The 20,648-nt window shown below is 39.1% G+C and overlaps 1 protein-coding gene across 7 annotated transcripts in view; it reads left to right on the top strand.

Moving 5' to 3' along the window:
* Positions 1 to 20,648, top strand: part of MLC1 (modulator of VRAC current 1) — a 70,423-nt gene that overhangs the window by 30,509 nt on the left and 19,266 nt on the right. For 3 of the 7 annotated variants that reach the window (XM_075208892.1, XM_075208895.1, XM_075208893.1), the window contains 7 exons: positions 4,660 to 4,830; positions 5,917 to 6,006; positions 7,301 to 7,354; positions 7,791 to 7,892; positions 12,668 to 12,769; positions 14,844 to 14,915; positions 17,405 to 17,521. In XM_075208892.1, coding sequence (XP_075064993.1) covers positions 4,666 to 4,830; positions 5,917 to 6,006; positions 7,301 to 7,354; positions 7,791 to 7,892; positions 12,668 to 12,769; positions 14,844 to 14,915; positions 17,405 to 17,521 — 702 coding nt within the window. In that variant the 5' untranslated portion in view covers positions 4,660 to 4,665. Of the gene's footprint in view, positions 1 to 2,280; positions 2,432 to 3,636; positions 3,753 to 4,064; positions 4,231 to 4,659; positions 4,831 to 5,916; positions 6,007 to 7,300; positions 7,355 to 7,790; positions 7,893 to 12,667; positions 12,770 to 14,843; positions 14,916 to 17,404; positions 17,522 to 20,648 lie in introns of those variants that run through there. The other 4 variants (XM_075208894.1, XM_075208896.1, XM_075208890.1 and 1 more) reach the window with 4 other exon arrangements.

Genomic DNA, 20,648 nt, shown 5'->3' with positions numbered 1-20,648 from the left:
CAAATGGCTTTTTTCTATATTTGCCAGCCAACCGTGTCGATGCAGAAACTGGATCACTTGAGATGTCGTTTGCAAGGCTGCTGCTTCTGATTTTGCCAAAATTAGAATATTGTCCAGATATGGCCACAAGGTCACTCCTCTTTCCCTGAGTGCCGCCATGAGAACTACAAGGACCTTGGTGAATGTTCTTGGAGACGTGGAAAGGCCAAATGGAAGACAAGTGAACTGGAAGTGACGCCCTAGAATGCAAAACCTTAGAAACTTTTTGATGGGATGTGACCGGAATATGGAAATATGCATCTTTTAAGTCTATTGCCGTCAGAAAATCTCCTGTTTCTACTGCTTTGAGAATTGTGTTGACTGATTCCATCCTGAAATGTTTTGCTCGCACATAGCAGTTGAGCCCTTAAATCTAGCACTGTCCTGAAGGCACCTGATGGTTTCTGGATGAGGAACAGTCTGAAGTAGAACCCCCTTTTTTCCTGACCTGACGGTACTGATACGATAGCTCTAGTTCTCACCAGGCCTCTTAGACCTTCCTCCAATGCTTGTCGTTCTAGGGAAGGCGAGGGACTTCTTGACTGAATGAATTTGTTCTCTACAGGGTATGTATGGAATGCTATAGCATATCCCTTGGTGACTATCGCCTGGACCCATTTGTCTTGTGTGGTCTGAATCCAAACTTTTGCAAAGTGTGATATCCTGCCACCCACTGGAGTTAGTGGGGACTTGATCCGTAGATAGTCATTGGGGTCTTTGCTGTCCTTGCTTCCCCCTTCTTGGTCTGAAGGGCCGAAAGGACTGTCTTGCCATACTATCCTTTTGTCTAGAATATTGTCTCTCCGGCCTATAGGTACGGGCTTCCTTAAACTGCTGCTTTGGAGAATAAGAAAAGAAACGTCTCACCTTTCTGTCCTGTGGTAACCGATTAGCTTAGTTTTTCGCCAAACAAGAAACTGCCTTCATATGGAAGCATTGTCAGACGGCTTTTAGATTGATGATCTGCCGCCCACGGACATAGCGCCCTTCTCGCTACTACTGCCAAAGTCATGCTCCTAGAAGAAAACACAATCGTATCCAACGCAGCTCCACACAAGAAATCAATGCTTTTCTGCATAATCTCTAAGGATTTGAGAAGATACACTGTATTTATCTCATCCTCGATATCAGTATATAGAGTATTGGCCCATAGTCTCAGGGCTCTAGCTACCGAAGCCATGGCTACCCCAGATTTTAGGGTTATTCCTGAGGAGATATGTAGTTTCCTGAAGGAAATCTCCAATCTCCTATCCATAACATCTTTTAATGGACCCCCATCATCCCATGGGAGAGTGGTCCTTGAGGATAAGCCAGCTATAGCTGAATCCACTTTAGGCACCGAACACCATTTCAGCATATCTTCCTCCTGAAAAGGGTACATGCAATTTAGCCTTCCCATGTTAGGATTACTTTTGGCTAGAGCCTGACATTCTTTAGCAATCAAATCTATAACTACTTTATGCGTATGGAACACTCTAGACTTTACTCAGTGCTCTGCAATTAATGCATCCTGCGGTTTGATTGGTGCTGCTGGCTCTTCTATACCTAACGATTTGTTAATATGCTTCAGTATAATATTTACATTATCCAATTTAAACATTCTGGGCTCCTCTTTCACCTCAACCTCACTGAGTCCGAATCCCATTCCTGAGTAGAGCTGAATGTTTCAGAGGAAGGCCCTGGCCTTATTTCCTCCATATCTTTCATTGTAGGGACCCTGGCCCTTGTAGCTCTCTGTTCTGGGGCCTAAAACTCCTGCTTCGCTTTAGCCATCCATGAAAAGAACTGCCTGAATTGTTCAGGGGGGGGGGGGGGGGCAGGCTCCTCTACAGTTTCCGGGGTGCATGATACACATAATGGGTCAGTACAATCCTTCGGCAATCTGCCATCACAAGCTGCAGACACACACACACGATTGTTCACTTTGCATTTCCTTTTTCCCTGCACAAGCTCCACAGAGGTACTGTAAACACATAGAAAAGGAACTAAGTAACCTATCTTTAAGAGTAAAAAAGACCCTTTACTAAGGGCTTACCTTGGGGTGTACTTCAGCTTTTTTGGGGTGGGTTCCTGTTCCATAGTGCACTATCCAAATGGCTGCCAAATCCTGCAGCTTCCAACACCAAGCAAAGACAACCTTATTAATAATGGACTGCAGCTGCTTAATATGGTGCCTGCTCTCGAGTGAGTCTTAGCATAATTGTCACCTGATTCCTTCTACAGGTGAGTCTGCCAGAGAATCAGCTGCTGGCAATGTATAGCGCATGTGCGCGCGCGTGTCCTCCGTTCACAACCCCCGGGAGTCTCATAAGATTCAATCAAAGTGAACACCCGTGCCCAGCTGAAACTGCCATCGCAGCCAGCCCAGAGGAAAAAGCCAGAAACTCCTCAGGTAAGCTCTCTCGGATAACATAACAAACAAAAACAACAAACACTACACTACTAAGACTGCTGAGACAGGAAAAAAAGACACTGAGGAAGAGGAGGAGCCGTCTTATATAGGGGCCAGGTAGGACAAAATTCTTCCTTTCTACACTAGCTGATCAGGGATTAACCCATTGTAAGGGCTGCCATGGAGTAGGGAAAGGAAAGAAATACACAATTCCTCTACCGAACTGCACTTGTACTTGCCGAACGCGGCTCTCCGGCTTGAAATGAACTTGGAACACACGTTGAATGAGGTGCGCACCACTAAATCTGTCTGAACAGACAATGTATAGTCAGTTAGAAGTCCTTCATAAAATAGTTCCTTCCCGGATGATTGGTACTAACACCGGTCTCTCGGATCCACACTTGAAGCAGGCAACAGATAATCATCTGACATGTTTCGTCAACTTATAGTGGACTTCAATCCTGCTAGAAGTCTGATCCGGATGAACAATCTTCCCAGTGGCAACCTTTAGCCTGTTGGCTAGTACCTTGGCGAGGATCTTGAAGTCCACATTCAGGACAGAGATAGGATGACAATTATTAAGGTCCTATCTCTCCCCCTTGCGCTTATACTTTTTCACCAGAGTGCAAATGTGGTGTCTAATTACATGTGTATAATGGGACGTTGTAGCCATGGTTCTATAGGAGACTTTTTTCCTTTTATGTTACCCATTGTACAAATGTGTTTGTTGTTATTGCAGTGTTGGTGTTATGCATTGTTCTCAAATTGAAGCCAGGTGGGTTATGGGTAAGGATCAGGTGGTGTCCAGTTCCAGGATAGGGGTGAGGGGGCTGTAGCTGCATTCATCCTCCCTTCCTTTGCAGCAAGTCCTGATCAACTGGAAGCTAGTTCTGGCTGAAAAAGCTTGTAAGGAGTTAATACTAGGAATGTCATTTAATCATCTTGGCCTTGCCCCTTAATTTACCTGAGTTGTCCCAGTAACCCCATTGTCCCAGGTTGTATTCCGCCAGACTCCTTGGAGTCATCCCAGCAGGGCACCAAGGGATGTATTGGGATGAGAAGGGACAGCCCTGTAACAGCGTCGTTTGACAGATAGCGACTCTCAGGCCATCCCTTTCCCATCCCCTGGAACGTGGGGAAACTACAGGTTATAGAGGAAAGAATAAGAGCCAGGGATGCTTGTTGTTTTCTTTTTGATTTGAGCATGGGAAGATCTACAGTGTTGAAGTCTAGGCTTCTGCTGGACTGAGCATCCTGCTGGTACATCTGCAGCTCAGTAGAACTCTATGGGTCTTTGAATGCTGCAAGTCAGGACATTCAGGTGACTAACTCCTTAAGCTAGTGTGGTAAGGGACAGATAATGTAGTAAACCTGAATGGCATTTATTTACTGATTGTATATAATATGCTAGTGATTATTTCTATTATAATAAATGTACTATTGTACTTTCTTGAGTTATTATAAGAACACTAGAAGGTACTGGGTAAGCTTCCCTGGAATAGGCACCCCTGGGTGGCCAGCCAGTGTGAAGTGGGTAGAATTTGGTCAGATAAACCCGGTATTTTCACAGTAGCCAAACACCTTCTAGCCTTTTCTCCTCATTAAAATTCAAGAGGCATTTGTGTTCCCTGGCTAAGTACAGCTTTTTCTCTGCTTTTGTCCTGCATGTGAATAGATGCACTTTCACAGCAGAGCAGGAGAGAAAACTTTTCCAATATAGCACAAATTCCTGAGCAGAGTACAACATACTGCATGTGGGGGTACTTAACACTAATTCTATCTGACATCCATCCAAACTGGTATGTATCACTGTTTAATGTGATTAGCACTTCATAATAACTTGATGTGGTCTTAATATATAGTTGAACATTTCATGTTTCAGCATTAATTAGTATTACATTTTAAATAAAACCAAAATGTTCTTCAAAAAGTGTATTTCCGTTTATTGTTTTTACTATGCAAATCTTTTTTGTTGCCTTGGGAAAGACAAATTAATGGTGTGCTTCACTGTCAACTGCTACATAAAATGTGTGTTTACTTGTAGTTTTTAAAGAAAATGTTTTGCATTCACTCGTTTTTAGTTGTGGTTTATTACATGCTGAAGTAAAAGAACATTATTTCTTTATGCCAGTTTTGAAGATTGAGTAGAAATTTCAGTTTAGTGAACATACTAAAATAAAGTTGGGTAAGTGTTACAAAGATCCATGAAGCTGTTTATATGATTTTAGATCAGTATGACAAGAGAAGAAGCGTATAGTGAAGAATATAGTTGTGACAGAATGGCCCCTTTGGAACTTGGAGTGCCAGAAAGTAGGAAGTACTATGCAGATCTGAAATCATATGATGATAGGCACCCATGTGTTAAGTACAAAACCAGCGTGATTTCTCTGCTGATTGGGGTAGGTGTAAATAATTGTCATTTTTGGCATCTATTCATAACGCATATCTTCCTTTGAATGATGAAAAGTTCACACTCCAAATATAATCGTCCATCTACTTCACCTACACAAGCCGTCATGTGCCCTTATCTGCATAATGTATTTATATGAAGCTCAAAAAATAATTAACTCTGAAGAAATATAACACACAAGAACTGCTGTCTTCATTTACATGTATAAAACAATCTCTATACAATATCTGCCACACTGCTTCAATTCGATTTTATACTAAGGCACTCTGAGCCTCCTGCGTAGGCAGTTAAATCATTGACTGTGGTATGTACACTGTAAAATAACTTGTATTCTGTTATATTAAATATGCAATATGTTTGCTTCATTATATTGGATCAACATGTGTTATTTTGCACGACGGATGGCTTTTTTTGGAGCTCATACCCACATGAGTTTTTTTTATTTTATTTCTTTTTATACAATTTACATGCATTCTTAATGTATGTAAAATGCATATACACAGGTATGCCACTTTCTATTTGTTTTTTTTGTATTCCATTAATGTTTTTTTTTAGAACAATACTTCTAATTTTTTTTGCATTCGGCACGGGTTAAGACATTGGTAATGTCTGCAGTGATCTTTTTAATGCTAGTAGAAATTAGCAAAAAGTCTAAAATGTAATTATGCATATTAATGAATTGCTTATCTAGATTGTAAGTGATCACAAGCGAGAGCCACTCAAACCTCTGTCTCACTTCCACACCTTTTTTCATCAACTTCTTTATGTGTGGGGCAGGGGCTGATGTGAATGATTACAGTTTCTCTGTACAGCAGTGTGTAATATGATTGGCGCTATATAAATAGAAAATAATATTGTATGATGTTATACTGATTGTCTGCAGCAGAATTTTGTGTCTCTCTACAAAGAGGCAGTGATGATTGTTCCCAAAATACTTCTTCTCTTAATATGAAAAGGAGTGCTGTTTTATCAGTGGCCCACCTACTGTACATGTGCTTTGTCTCCATGTCATTTGACACTTTTTATTCAATGTGTTTGCTATTACTGAGCATTTTTCTTTGATATGTCACTGCAGAGTTGTCTTCTTGCTACATCAGGATTTTCACTTTACCTGGGAAATATTTTCCCCTCAGAAATGGACTACTTAAGGTGTGCTGCAGGATCTGTAAGTGTCCTTTGTAGTAAGCAGACATGTCATCTACACACAATTGCACTTTAAACAAATGTCTGAACATAAAAAAATACAATGTTAACCAACAACTTATTGCATCACACTGCTGATAGTAGATATAGAAAATATCAGCTCCACATAAAGGGAACTTGACCCTTAAAATCAAACAGTATTTAAAATCACCATTCACCCGATACATAGGCATATATGTAAAGATTAAAAAATGTGCTTATCCATAAATATGGCTTTGATTAGATATTATATCACATAAAAATATGAATGATCTCCTATCTGGGGTGCAACAGTCCCAAGAAAACTGTCATTTTAGAACTAATGTCCCTGCCTAAGATGGAGCTGAACAAGTCCTGCTAATTGGAAACTTTTATTCTTATGGTGTACATAAGGATAGCAGTTTCCAGTTAGCAGGACTCCAAACACCTATGAAAAAGCTGAATATCAATATAGAAAGACTCCTATTAGTATGCCTCTCCAACACATTACTTAGCAGCTGATCTGCAACTTCTGAGGATGACTGTATGATCGTTTCTGTTACTGCAATTAAAGGCCTTAGTTTTTCTGTGTAAGCTACAACAAAATCATTCAGTTCCTTTCCTCAGGTGGAGATTTCATTCAGAGCCAAGAAATCTCTCCAGAGCATAAGCACTATTAGTATACTGAAACTACCTGATACGTATCTGCTATCCACCAATGTGGTTTCTTCATAAGGTAGTAATATCTGAACAGGCAACAAAAAACTAAATCTATGTTTACATTCACTGTGTGTTACAGCCAGGGCCGGTGCTAGGGTCCATGGCGTCCTAGGCATTTTGAAAAAAAACCCTCACATCCGCTTCCTGTGCTTCATTCCTTCACATTTACTATTGCCCCATTTGCACCTGCTGTCTCCCATTTCCCCCTTCCCTCTAGATTGTAAGCTCCCATGGGCAGAGTCCTCTCCTCTTCATAGCTGACTCCCTCTTATAATCTTGATGTGATATCTTAAGCTGAATCTTCTCCTACCTCATGCTATTAATCCAGTCTTGAGACCATCTACATAGATGATTTTCTTGATTAATTGATCTATATTTGTCATATTACCTATTGTACCCATGTATATTAAATATGTAAGATAGCTGTGCTACAGAATCTGTGGCACCTTATAAGTAAAAAAAAATTATCATGAGAGAGAACCAGCCACTTTACATACATGGGTCATTTTACAATAGTATTTAAGTAAACCATCCAGAACAATGATTGACATAAAATATATTGTGTATTTTACTTGCAGTGTATACCTTCTGCTGTTGTAAATTTTGCAGTATTGAAAAACAAAGACTTTGTGGTAAGTAAATCTGACCAACAATGGCTGTCTACATCTTTTGTTTTGAGTATCTAGTTTCATTTAAGAGTAATATAAAGCACACATTATTAGTTGACATGTGGTTGAAAGTGTAACACCCAAAAACAGCATGGTACATTTTGGTCACTTTTGATCTTTGGTCCATTGTCAGATATAGAAGTGTGAATAGACAAAGACCTATACTAACAATATGGCCGCTCAACTCCCTTTACTTGTACCAGAAAATATATGTCTCAACACAGGATCAATAATATGTTCCAGGGAACATGGATGTTGGTATAATACAAAGATTAAAAGCTTTTTGCAGTTGTCCTATAGAATATGTTGTGCAACCTGTACACTAAGATGTTGTAGACTCTTCTGCTTTCACTTAATTTTGCTAAATTAAATAACACCATTTCTTTTTTGTGTTTTTTAGATCGCTCATTACCAGATTATGTTTGTGTCAGCATTTTCAATTACTACAACCTGTCTGATATGGTTTGGTTGCAAACTTGCAATTAATCCTACAGCAATTAACGTGAGTAGCACATTTGCAACATAACCTCTTATAAAAAAAATTCACAATGTCATCAGTAGTGCATAAAATAGCTAAGCTTGCTCTAGTGTTAATTGTGGAGATCAAACACTGCAAATTAATGGTTGAGTGAAAGATTATTTAGTAAATACTAATTTTTAAAAAAAAACATTAGTAAACATAAATTCAGTACATCCTAAATAGGGGAAGAGTAGAAGTAACATTTGTATAATCACACAGTGATATGTTACATAAAGCACGTGTGTTGCCTTTAACTGATGTAAAAATATAGAATTCCTTCCAGAAATTGGACCTCTGACTTTCACCTTGGTTCTTGTATATTTGTGGTTCTTGTAATAAACCAGTAGGAACTGATTTCCACAACTGTGAAAAGCTTTTTGATTGTTTTATTTTTATTGTGTAATCAAATAGCCATGAACCTAATGATTAATACCACTGGGTAGCTCTGAGCCACACGATTTGTATAGTGATGTATATGCTTATGTGATACTAATCTTTTTTTTTTTTTTCTATTTGTGGCGACGCTAGAATAGGATATTCACAGGAGTGCACTCTATTAATTCAGTAGGAACAAGTGCCTAATTAATTTCATGCATATTAGTCATGACATACTCTAATTAGATCACAGGTTCCTAATTAATAAGCTGCACTTTCATGCTTTTTAAATGGGTCCATGTGACCAAAATAGATTTTATATATTAATATATAAGTATTTATTCTCTGTTATATATTCATCGCATATGCTCTAGGTGACTGCTCTGTGTTTAATTATAGCTGCTGCACTTAAACAGTTTAATCCTGTTCTGCAATCTGTGACCCAATATACAATCTTTTGTAAAATATATTTTTATGGAAAAACGTAAGCAAAAACCGTATAGATACAACATATATAAATGTGCCAAAGCGGTAAATGGATAAAGCAAGACCAAGTTACAGGATGTCTTGGTATAACATCATACACTTAGAGCATAGAAAATAATGACATCATATAGTGTAGCAAAGTGTCCTGACATTAAAACACTTAAACCTTAAATTGCCGGTAGCATCCATAGCCTTCAAACAAGAAACAGTACATTGGAATGGATCACAGAGTATTGTGAGAGAGTGTATAAGAAAACACAGATATAATTACAAACTGGGGAGGAAAAAGTAGGGGGGTGGTTGGTAACCTAGGGTCCATGATATCTTGAAGACCTCCATGGGACCTGGCATAGGTAAACGAGAGCAACAACTATGGTCAACGCCAGTGTCGGACTGGCCTGCCGGGGAGCCGGGGTATCCCCCGGGAGGCCCTGTTGCCTGATAACCCCGCCCTCTTTGTTGGTGAGGCAGAGCAGAGAATTACCGAGTTGCGGTCAGTCTACATATGAAACGGAGACTGTCAAACTAATCCCTGCCTACAGCCAGCACGTGAGAACACTTCCTGCTCCTGAGACAGAGAGAGGCAGAAATGCTTCACAGTGACACAGATCTCAGATTACTCCTTCTGCTGTAGTTGCAGGCGTCCTGTAGTCATAAAGTTGCCATCCTAACTGCAGTGTGAGTCCGTGTAATCAGTAAGTAATAAATCGTGCAAACTTCTCTAGAGCTCTCCACTGTGTGACCTCGGAGGGAGGGAGATAAATTAGAATGGCTTCATTGCAATATACGTCTTCAGTGCCTCTATAAAAGGATCCTATTGCAGCTGACCAATGAATGGATTCCTAATAAACTAGTAACCAAATTCACTGTTTATATCATGTTCCATGTTTATTTGTTTTCAATCAATTGTGGGACTCTATTCCCTATAGAAGCATATCTTAATCAGAATAAAACACATTCAGACAGTTAGGTCCTTATAGGATTGCATCTGCTATATGCTTTAATATTAATGTTTTGCTTTTGTCCTTTGTAGTGGCATTGGATTATTATTGAGTGTACATTTTGTGGGTAGATCATTTTTTAGAGTCCTGTTTTTATTTGCCAGTGTCTAGAGTGTAATTAGATTTATGTAATATTTTAAATGTGCATATATTTTTATGCTAATAATTTTGTGGTCTCCATAGTGCTTCATGGATATATTAATTTTTAGTCTATACCCTTATATTGTGGTTTTCATATGATGAACGGTTGATCTCTAGTACTGTAGTATAGCATTTGTTTTCTGTGTACACTATGAGGGGAGAGAACACTAACCACAAAGAATGGACAGCACACAAATAGCTGATGATGATTGATTGTATTCAATTCATCCCTCCCCTTTCCCTGTCTCCCCTGTTTCACACAGTGCCCTCCATGCTGCATTTGCTCCCCTTCACTTACTTTCCTATTGACTTCTTTCTTCTCTTCTGTCTTTTCCTTCGCGGCTCCTCACTGCAAATGTCCTCTTTTTCTTTATGGACCATACTAAGGTGCTATACGTTGTCCTCCATGGCCTGACCCCATCCCCTTTAATGACTGACCACAACCCCTCTTACAGTTGGCCACACCCCATTGTAGTGGGCCCCTACCGCTGCATTTCCCCCGGTGGGCCCTTCATGTCCCAGTCCGACACTGGTCAACGCCACTAAAAGACGGTGTTGGTTGAATGGAGTTATATAGCATAGAGTCAGTGAATTCTATCCAACTGACCCATGTGGCGTGATAATTTTCAAAATTGTCAACAACAAATTTAAATGTTTGTTAGTCATATTGGATATGCAGTGTGGAGAATTGTCTGAGGACCAGTCTGTGAGACACCCTACAACCGTGGGTGGGATCCAGACCCTATGGTGATGAAAAGGGGAGAATAACGGGGGAGAGGCAGAGAACAGTGACTGAAGGAGGGAAGAGGGTAGAAAACCGCTTCTGGGAACTGAGAGGGATGAGACCACTCTCGTTCTTAGGATATAAACGGTGGTCACCAGAGGTCAGTGACAACTACTGAAATTAATTTAAGCTTCAGAAGAAAATTAAAAAACACAATGCACAAAGTAGGACAACAGAGTAATTATGAGAAATGTAGTAAATATTAGTTGGGGATATTTTGGAAATCAAGCTAAATGAACCAGAAGAAGGACATTTAAATAGTAAAAAAAAGGTACAGGTGAAGGAAATGAGGGAGTGAAATACACCATTTGTTTCTATAAGTAACTGTAAGTGGTGTATAGGAGACATAACTCACCTAGACTATGTATGAACTAGTAACAACCTAGGCGGGGTTAGGGTGCTCACAGCAGGTTAGATTAGGTTATGTTAAAGTCCCTAATCACTTGGTGGGAAGGCTGAAAATAAGTAAGGCTATAAACTGAGGGCATTTGAATAGTAAAAAAAAAACAAACAAGCGATCAGGTGAAGAATATGGTGGAGTGGAATATACTGAATGTTTCTATAGGTGACTGTAAGTAGTGGGTAAGAGACCGATCTTGCCTTAGCTGTGTGTCAACTATTAACAACCTGGATAGGGCAAAAGGTTCTTTCAGTAGACTAGATTAAGGTCCTAATCACTTGGTCGGAAAGCTAAAAATAGATGAGGCTATCCATTAAAAAGGGGGGGGGGGGGGGAGGAAGACAAGCTATCCTATCTTATGACCTTCTAGAGCATTCAGACAAATAAATGCTGGATTCAAGCTCGTCCTCTCCAAAGACCTAGACGAGAGAAGGATAAAAGAGAGAGGAAAGGCACAAGACCTCAATCAAATAATCACCTGGCCATGAACATTCAGTAAACTAGATAAGTCACATATGAAGTTACTTGCAAAAATATTAATGCGATCAATTAAAAGCATTGCAAGATATTCAAATGTCCCTGTTTCCTGGGGAGTTTTATCGTTGCTTCATCGATTTTTGGGAAGTACCAACTCCTTGCTAAGCTTCATTTTCCTGAAGAGGTACTGTCACAGAATGATCCTGCCACCCAGGCCTCCCCTGCCGCCCAAATCCCCACCCGCCCCTGCTGCCCAAATCCACTTTCTGAATATTAAGGGCTGAACAGAAATTATGTAAATCTGAAGACTCATTCAGGGTAACCGTTTTTCCATTGTGATTGACCTGGAGATTAAACGAAAAGCCCCATCTATACTTGATGTTGTTTTCGCGAAGAGCCTCTGTTAGTGGTATGAGCACCCTGCGCAGTTGCAGAGTGTGCCAAGAGAGGGTCTGGAAAATATGAATGATATGGGCATCATAATCGATTAAGGCCAGACGTTTTGTTTTATTAAGGATCTCTTCTTTCCGCATGTAATAGTGCAGTCTTCAAGAATCTCGTTGAAGATTTTGGTGAGGAATTCAATGAGACCTTGCATTGGGATGTTCTCCAGAGTGCTTCTGATACGCAAATTCTTCCTGCAGCCCATTGTCTAAGTTGTCCACTCTGATTCTCAGCAGCTGTAGCTCTTAAGCGTGTTGTGACAGAGAGATTTGCATTAGAAGATGAAGCTACTCCAATATCTCCTTGTTTTCCTCCAAGATCGATAATCTAATCGATAAACTCCCACTCACAGTTAAGGCAGCCACTTTCTGATCTGAACCAATATTCATTAGACCAGCAGTTCCCAAACTGTGCGCCGCGATCCTACACTGTGTTCATAGCGCGAGTAGAGAGGCTATGGTGACAAAAGAGACTCTTGGAATTATAGGTAAGTTCTTCTGATACAAAGGCTGTGTTAACAGGGGACCTGACAACATGCTTCTTATCAATATTTGTCTTTGCAAGCTTATTAATGTTAAACCATGTTAAACCATGAATACATTTTGTGTCTTGTTCTCATGTCGTTACATAAATAATGCCTTTTCTCTAGATACATTTCAATTTGATACTTCTTATTCTGATGGAAATTCTTATGGCAGCAACAGTGATAATTTCTGCAAGATCAAATGTAGACTGCTATCCTGTGAAAAGTGTAAGTATTGACAATCCGTTTTTTGTTTGTCACAAAGTGTGGTGGTGTTATGATTAGTTAGTGTACACTTTTTTTTAAACTCTTTACTTAAAGAGGAAACAACAGGAAGAATACAATCAACATATTGAAAATAAGAGTATTAATATACGAGGTGTCTCCTCTATGTTTTATACCTTTATATCGGTGGGGTAAGGGGACGTGGGGGGGGAGAGGGAGAAGGGATGGGAGGTAGAAAGGCACAAATACTATTAGTAATATTGCTAATAAGTAAGCATGGAACATGGCTAGGAAGAACTAAACCTAGTGTCCACTTTTTAAGATAATTTGTCACCTATACACTGTGGAGACAGCCATTTGGTGGGCTTAATAAGTATTTATGTGAGTGCAGTATAACTATTCACTTCATGTTTCAATGATGTAATTGGTTCTTTGTAAATAGGCTGAATAGTGCAGTATATTGGTTCAGCCGATAACTGTCTCCCTTACCTATGTTTCAGCCACGGAAATGTACACAGGTTTTAGTGACCGCAATATTTAGAGATTGTGCAGCAAAGAAAAGGGTCATTACCGTCAGACTGTATTTTTTAAATTAAACTATAATATAGACGTCAAACCAAATTAAAGAGTAGGGAGAACTGGTTATTGCCCTATAGATAGGAAAGTAGACCAGGGGGTAAATGTATCAAGCTGGGTTATTATTATTATTAATTTTTATTTATAGGGCGCCACAAAGTATCCGGAGCGCCGTACAAGGACAAACAATGGCACAGTACAAGGTGAAACAGCACAGTACAAGTAACAGTATGCACTATAACTCTGGGGGCTCAGGCACAGCATGAAAGAGAGGGAGGGAGGGACGGATGACAGGTTGAGAGTCACTGAGGGGAGCGGAGAGAAGCGAGAGGAGACAGAGGGCAGAGGGACTGAGAGGAGGTGAGCTGAGTAGCTGGAGAGCGCAGTTAAAAGTGATGGAAACAGAAGGTAGTAGAGCCCTGCTCAGAGGAGCGAACAATCTAAAGGGAGGGGAAGACAGACAGACACATGGATGAGATGGAGAGACAGGAGAAACGGAGACGGAGTCGAGGAAGGGGGAGAAGGGAAGAAGGGATGAGAAAGAGAGGTAGCCGACCGGTGGAAGTTTAGGCATGAGACTGGAAGGCTTTAAGGAAAAGGTGGGTTTTTAATGTTCGTTTGAAAGAGGACAGATTAGGGGAAGTTCTGATGGAGCGGGGGAGCTTGTTCCAATGGAGGGGAGCGGCGCGGGAGAAGTCTTGGATACGTGCGTGAGAGGAGGTAATCAGAGGGGAAAAACCTATCAGATTCTAGCTATCATTTATTTAGTACATTCTACAAAATGATAGCTAGAATCTGATTGGTTGCTATAGGCAACATCTTCACTTTTCAAACCCACTGGAAAACTCTCAGCTTGATACATCTACCCCCAGAGAACAACCTCTATAACTTAAAATGTTGTAAGCCCTTTTGAAATTGTAATATATTGTATTGACATCCGCATAAGTTATTCTAGGATACATGTATATGTAAAGAAGTTGTTCTTGTACTTTTGAAAATGTAAATTAAACATAAAAAAATACTAGATCTACATTTAATAGTTGCATTTGAGGGAACCGCTTACAACTAACACCTTCTGAAAGAGCCAGTTGTTAGTTTTCTGAAGATATAGTTGGCAATCGCTGCCTTTAAATATAAACATGACAATCTATAGATTCAATATAATAAAAAGTGTTGTAGAAGCAGTATGCCAAATAACAGTAATAACAATTGGTTTTATGAATGTTCAGTATCTGGACTCCAAGGACTGTATTACTGATGCCACGTGGACTCTCTGGCATTATGTTTGGCTGCATATATGAGTTCTGTAAACATACACAGTGTGCTTTACTAGTATTTAATGTATATCTGAATATGTAGTCTGTATTTTAATAAGTCTTTAACTTGCCATGAATTAGAAGTGCATGTCTTTTTCCTATAGTGATATCACAATGCATTCTTATATTGTTCATTTTGCAGATATTATTTAATTAATTATCCTCTTTATCCTCTTATTCTATAGGGCACAGTTTGTGGAAGCACAAGTAGTCTAAGACATGTCCAATTTCCTGCCCGATTGATAAAGTCTTATTCAGTAAGAAACAAGACCTTTCCATGATAAATGCTTTCTCAGAAATCAGTTATGCGATGGGGACAATGTATAGAAACGTATTTCTCTTTCTTTTCATGTATTGTGATTTTATCAATACGACCTAATTAGCACTTTAACACATGAGATATAGGGCATTCTGTGATCTAAAGTTTTAAATGTGGAATTACAATTTTGCAGTTGTATGATTGGTCTTTATTTGTGCTTTTTGTGCATTTATTAATGTGCGACAAGTGCAAAAAAAGTGGATAGATGTGAAGGAACCCTGAGATTCCTCATCTTCTCTGGCATTAGTACATACATAATACATAGAGTAAGCTGAAACATTGAGCAAGCAAATAAAAAATGTAACCAATCTTCTTATTTACTTAATTTACTGTATGTAGTGTGCAATACTTCTCGCTCAGCACAATAAACCACAGCACAACTTCATTATATATTAATTTTTTTGTAAAGTCGTAAGTCTTTCGTGCCAGTTACACTTTTCACAGATTATGTCTATCCATACACTGTATTCAGGCACATTTAAAATAATTGCATTACAAACTTGTCACTAAATATGTGCACATTCCCTTTTAAAGTTTCAGCTCGTTATGATGCTCAATGTAATGTTAAGCAAGATTCCATATTCATTTTTCTTTCATTTAAAGGTTTGGTGAAATTATGTAGTTTTGCACTGTCTTGCTGAGATTAGTACATTTCATTTTTACCCAGTTAGAGCTCTACAACAACTATGAAACTTGGCAGTTGGGTAACCATGCAGAATAGGTTCTGTAACCCACAGCAACAAATATTTGCTTTCAATTTCTATACCGTAATAAAATGGATCTGGTTGATATGGGTTACAGTTTCATTTTTTAAAATACCAGTTTTCACAATTTTATTTGAGTAACTGCAGGAGAATAATTATTTCCAAATAGGGATTAGTTTAAACTTACAAAGATAGCATTGTGTGTAACAATTTTATTAATACTGGTAGTGGGCAAAAAATGGCCACCAATTAAGTCACATAGCAGGGGCACCAGATGTGGGAAGAGTAGCCTGTATGCCTGAAGTCTACCAATGTCTGGAATTGGTTAGGTGGGATGGCAAAATATTCTTTCACAACAAAGTCACTTAGCTGATGCCTTGTTGAAGGTGGTGGAAAAAAGACATATGTCCAATATTCCATAGATGCTTGATTAGGTACGTGTATGAGAAGGCCATGACATATGACTAACGGCAGTGTCACGCTCTTCGAACCATTGACCAACTGTATATGCTTGGTGGAATGTATCGATAACATCCTGTAAAAAAACATCCCTCCCATCAGGAAATAAATGTCCATTTTGGGATGAAGATAATCACTTGGTACTATTAAATAGTGCTTAGCATTGATCTTGCATTCTAAACCAATGCTAGGAAATTGCACCCACAACTATGCAGAGCTCTTTGTTGTTGGAAACATGCATGCAGGGATGTAGAGTTTTAGTTTGGTGCCATATGTGCACTCATCCTTTTGCCAAGTACATAGTGAGGGGTAATTCATCTGAAATCTTGGCTGATTCTTGTCATGTCATAAGCATTGTTGCATACAATATGCACAGACGCAGTGTATTTATGATTATGAATAGCCAAGGTCGCTCTGACCTTCCACTATATTGATAAACATTGAGGCCTTTTTTTCCAGATAAATTTATATATGCTGGGATCAGTGTAAATTCATTATGTGATTAAATGAAAGCAAAAGCTTAGTGAACAGACTTACTACTTGTGGAGCCTTTTACAAAATGTATTTATAACCTGTGTCTTATCTACGGCTTGGAATCTTTTTTTTTTTTTTCTTTTTTTTCTTTTAACAACCCTATTTTGACCTTATTAATCAACTGAGTTAGGATCTCTCTCATTTGAACAACTAATAATGAGATGGCCTGTATGGATTAGTCTTAATTGATACATTTGTAGTCTGAGATTATGTTTTATGTTCTGAATATTTCTGCATTTTTTTTTAGTATAAAGATCAATCTTTATTTGTATATTGTGTGATTGTTTTGACTGGTTATTTGCTATGATTATGGTAAAAAAAAAATCATGATATTCGTAAATGTAAAATTTAAAGATTTTGATAATTTCATCATATTGACAATGTGGTCATAAAAATAGTCTGTCGCACCAGAACACTATTTTGCGCTCTTATATCAGTTCGAACTTGTATATAAGGTACTTGTTTTCAATATGCCTGGAATCCTTCAGTTATCAAGGTGTTTACATATTTTTGCCCACTATCTGTATGTAGTTTAATCAAGCTTTATTATGTAACAGAGATTTCTTGGCAATGCTTCTCTTCAGTTTTCGGCCACTGCTTTAACTGCATTGCAGAGACCATATCATAATGTTTTGGTATTTGGAGATAAATGCTTGTATCTTTTCTCTTTTGCCTACTTTCAGCAATGCGTTTGTGTTGTTTTGTGTTTTTTTTTCATTATGTTTTTCAGATTGTTGAGGTGGTTGTGGGAATGTCTGCGTTGTTTGGAGGCGTTATTGCATTACATATTGATTCCCTATTATACAGCCCTTACTTATATGTGTCCATCTTTTGGGTACTAGCAGCTGTGAGTATATGAACAACATATTTTTCTTCATGAAATGCATGAGTCCATAACAGACAGCTTTTGTTAAAGTTAAGTTTACTGTGACACCTGCATGCCTATCCTACGTGAGCTTGAATAACATGAACAAAACCACTAATTACTCACTAAAATATAAGAAACAGACCTAAATCTTATCCTGCTTTGTAACTGATGCTGTTTTTCTGTTTAGCACACATACTTGTAAGAGCTCTATTTACCTTAAAGATGTCTATTGTACATTATGTGCTGTCTTTTTTTTATTTTTTGCAAAGCTCATATTTCCTTCTTATCTTCTGGAATTCAATTATATAGTATCGAATAACTCCCTGCTCGTTATTATGGTAAAATAAATATGTCCTGCCAGTAATTTTAGTGATAAGTCTGTCTGAACTTGTCTATGATAACGCTTAATGAAAATTTGATAAATGGCTAGTACTGCATGCCTCAAAATATATTTTCTAGTGAGATATAGGTACACACATCTGCCAGCCAGCAAAGAAAGACCCAATTTAAGGCTTGCATTTAAAATACTAATATATGCAGAAGTGCTAGTTGTATACATATATAAATATATGACTCACACATCACTTACAAGGTGATTCTGCAATAGGATGGTCCTAATTCTAATCAAGGAGCACTAGCATTGAGTCACACAGATTTTAAATTTAGTACGAAGCCTTCAACTTTGTACCCATCCCTTCAGAGCGAAATGCCTTATGTGGAATACCCAAACTTAGTTATACAGCTGCAGGCTGCTTCCCTAAACTGCTACAAAAAGAAAAAAAAGGCAAGTTGCTCATTTCATGTAGGAAGGGGCACTTCTTTAGAAGTGCACATATAGTGGGATGCTCATGCACTCATTTGCCGGCCATCAAAAAAGACTTGGAGGGTATTCCATTCCCCCCAAAGTACCACCGCGTTAAAGCTATTACCATAATTATGGTAAGTTTAACCTGGCTTTCTGCTCGCAGCTCAGGCGAGCAGAAAGCTCGCCTGATAAAAAAAAGTCGGCGTTAAAACTACCGTAATAGCGGTATTTACGCGCACTATTACTTTAATAAAGGTAATAGTTACTTGAAAAGGTAACATGGGCAATTGAATTCCCCCCTTTAATGTATAACCTGTTTCGGATTAATAAAATAACATCTAACCTAGTAATAAATGCATACATTTGCAAATATTTGTGTAAGCCACACACCTCTTGCAAGGTGCATCTGCTAATTGGATAGTCCTAATGAATGAGTACCAACATTGGGTCATATATACAGCTTTTGAGTTATACGTGACTTAAATTAGCAAGAACTTTATTGTTGGTTGTGAAAATATGGCAAAGTCAGATTGTAATTGTTATTAGTAGGTGTGGCAGAGTTCTGCTTAAGGTTATGTACACATTTGATCTGTATATAGCAGCTAAGGTCTTTTCAACATATGGTGAAAGAAGCAAAAAAAACATTGGCAATAGAGATTATTTTTCCTTTGTAAAACTCATGATGAAGCACAAATACAGACAGCTGCTTTCTGTCAAACAGTTGCTAAAATTAATTCTCTCCCACGGGGGTCTATGATCTGATCTCTATTTTTACTCTGTATGTGTACCAGAAATACTTGCACACGGCAGGGGTGTCATCTGTATAAACCCTTTTACAGGTTAGGATTTAATTAAAGGGACTGATCAAGGAGGAGACAACAGATAGACAGCCATATGTGTTAGTTGTTATACATGAATGTGTGACATTTCAAATAATGTGAAGATTTGGGTAGCATCAGCATTAATCCTGCTAATTGTTTCCAAGCAGGTACATACAGAGAGAGACAAAGGGTCCCAACACTCATTCCTGGGGCACCTCAACTAATAAAAGCCAGGTGGAGGCAGAACCAGAAAATCAGTTGCTACAATACTAGCTGGAGAGGAGGGATGAAAACCAGGGTAGAGCATTGTCACTTAAACTAGAAGACCACAGGGTTAGAATGATAGCTGAAAGATTAACTGGATCAGTGGCAGCAATTGAATCCAGAAAGAAAATAATGAGTAATAGCCCCTGGATATAGCAGACAGAAGATCATTACAAGCATTTAGTACATAGATGGAAAAATTAATGTAGAATTCACAAGCCAGTCAGTCAAATCAAGGAGTCGTCGAAGAGGTAGTTATTTCTGTTTGTCTAACTGTAGACATATCAGTATAATTTAGGTGTGTTGGTTGTCTGAATCCTGGGATTTATTCAGTCCTGCTTTAGGGAGACCAACTTCAGTGGAGGGTTGCACTTAAGGAAGGAGCACAAGCCTTTCTGAATAGGGGACTGAAGGAGGAAGGAGAGGAAACCAACAACCCTATCCCAAAAGGAGGAAATGACAGGGCATGACCACCAGATATGGAAAAGGGTGGTACCTCTATGGCCGCAGCCCCGCCAACATTCAGGGGAGGCAGCTGGATACATTTAAGCTAATCTGTTGGGTGTAAGGTACCATCTATAGTAGACCTTGTATGCATTCTCCTTAATTAATATAGATATGGAACTGGAGGCCACACTCAATCTGATAGTCTCCCAGCAGTCCTCCTCGGGTGGGGGGAGCCTAAATCTCTTCAATTCCCTTTCATGACCACTCACGGGGACCAGCATATCATCTGTAAGCAAGTTATATAGAGAGGAAATCATGCCGCTTCGTAACAGGGAAGAGAGACAGAGGGCTTCAAATGGGGAGAGCAGGGAATTGGGGTGCCTGACAGGAGAGAGTGAAGAAAGTGCCAAACCTGCTGGTATGGATAAAAAAAGCATATGAAGTTTGGGGAGTCTTGAGTGGAGGACATCATAGGCTATGGCTTTTACCAGCAAATCTTATGCCCAAAGTGGTCCATTGCTGAGAAAAGGGATGGGACAAACCAGAAGAGAAGGCAAGGTTGTGCCACAGGGTCTGAGGGACAGAGGAGTTGGTGGGACGTAGAGATGATGCTTGTAGGTCTCCCAGGTCCGAGCAACAAATAGTTCAGGGCTGTTCTGAAGAGTTGAGGCAGGCCCCAAATGCTAGAGAGTTGTGGCAGAGAGAGGTAAGCAGCTTCTATGTCAGGCCAAGAATGGGAGGCAACAGAAGCAAAGGAAGTTGCTATTGA

This window comes from Mixophyes fleayi, chromosome 4 (genome assembly GCF_038048845.1).
Source record: "Mixophyes fleayi isolate aMixFle1 chromosome 4, aMixFle1.hap1, whole genome shotgun sequence".
Classification (NCBI taxonomy): domain Eukaryota; kingdom Metazoa; phylum Chordata; class Amphibia; order Anura; family Limnodynastidae; genus Mixophyes; species Mixophyes fleayi.
This window is presented reverse-complemented; position numbering and strand designations above follow the sequence as displayed.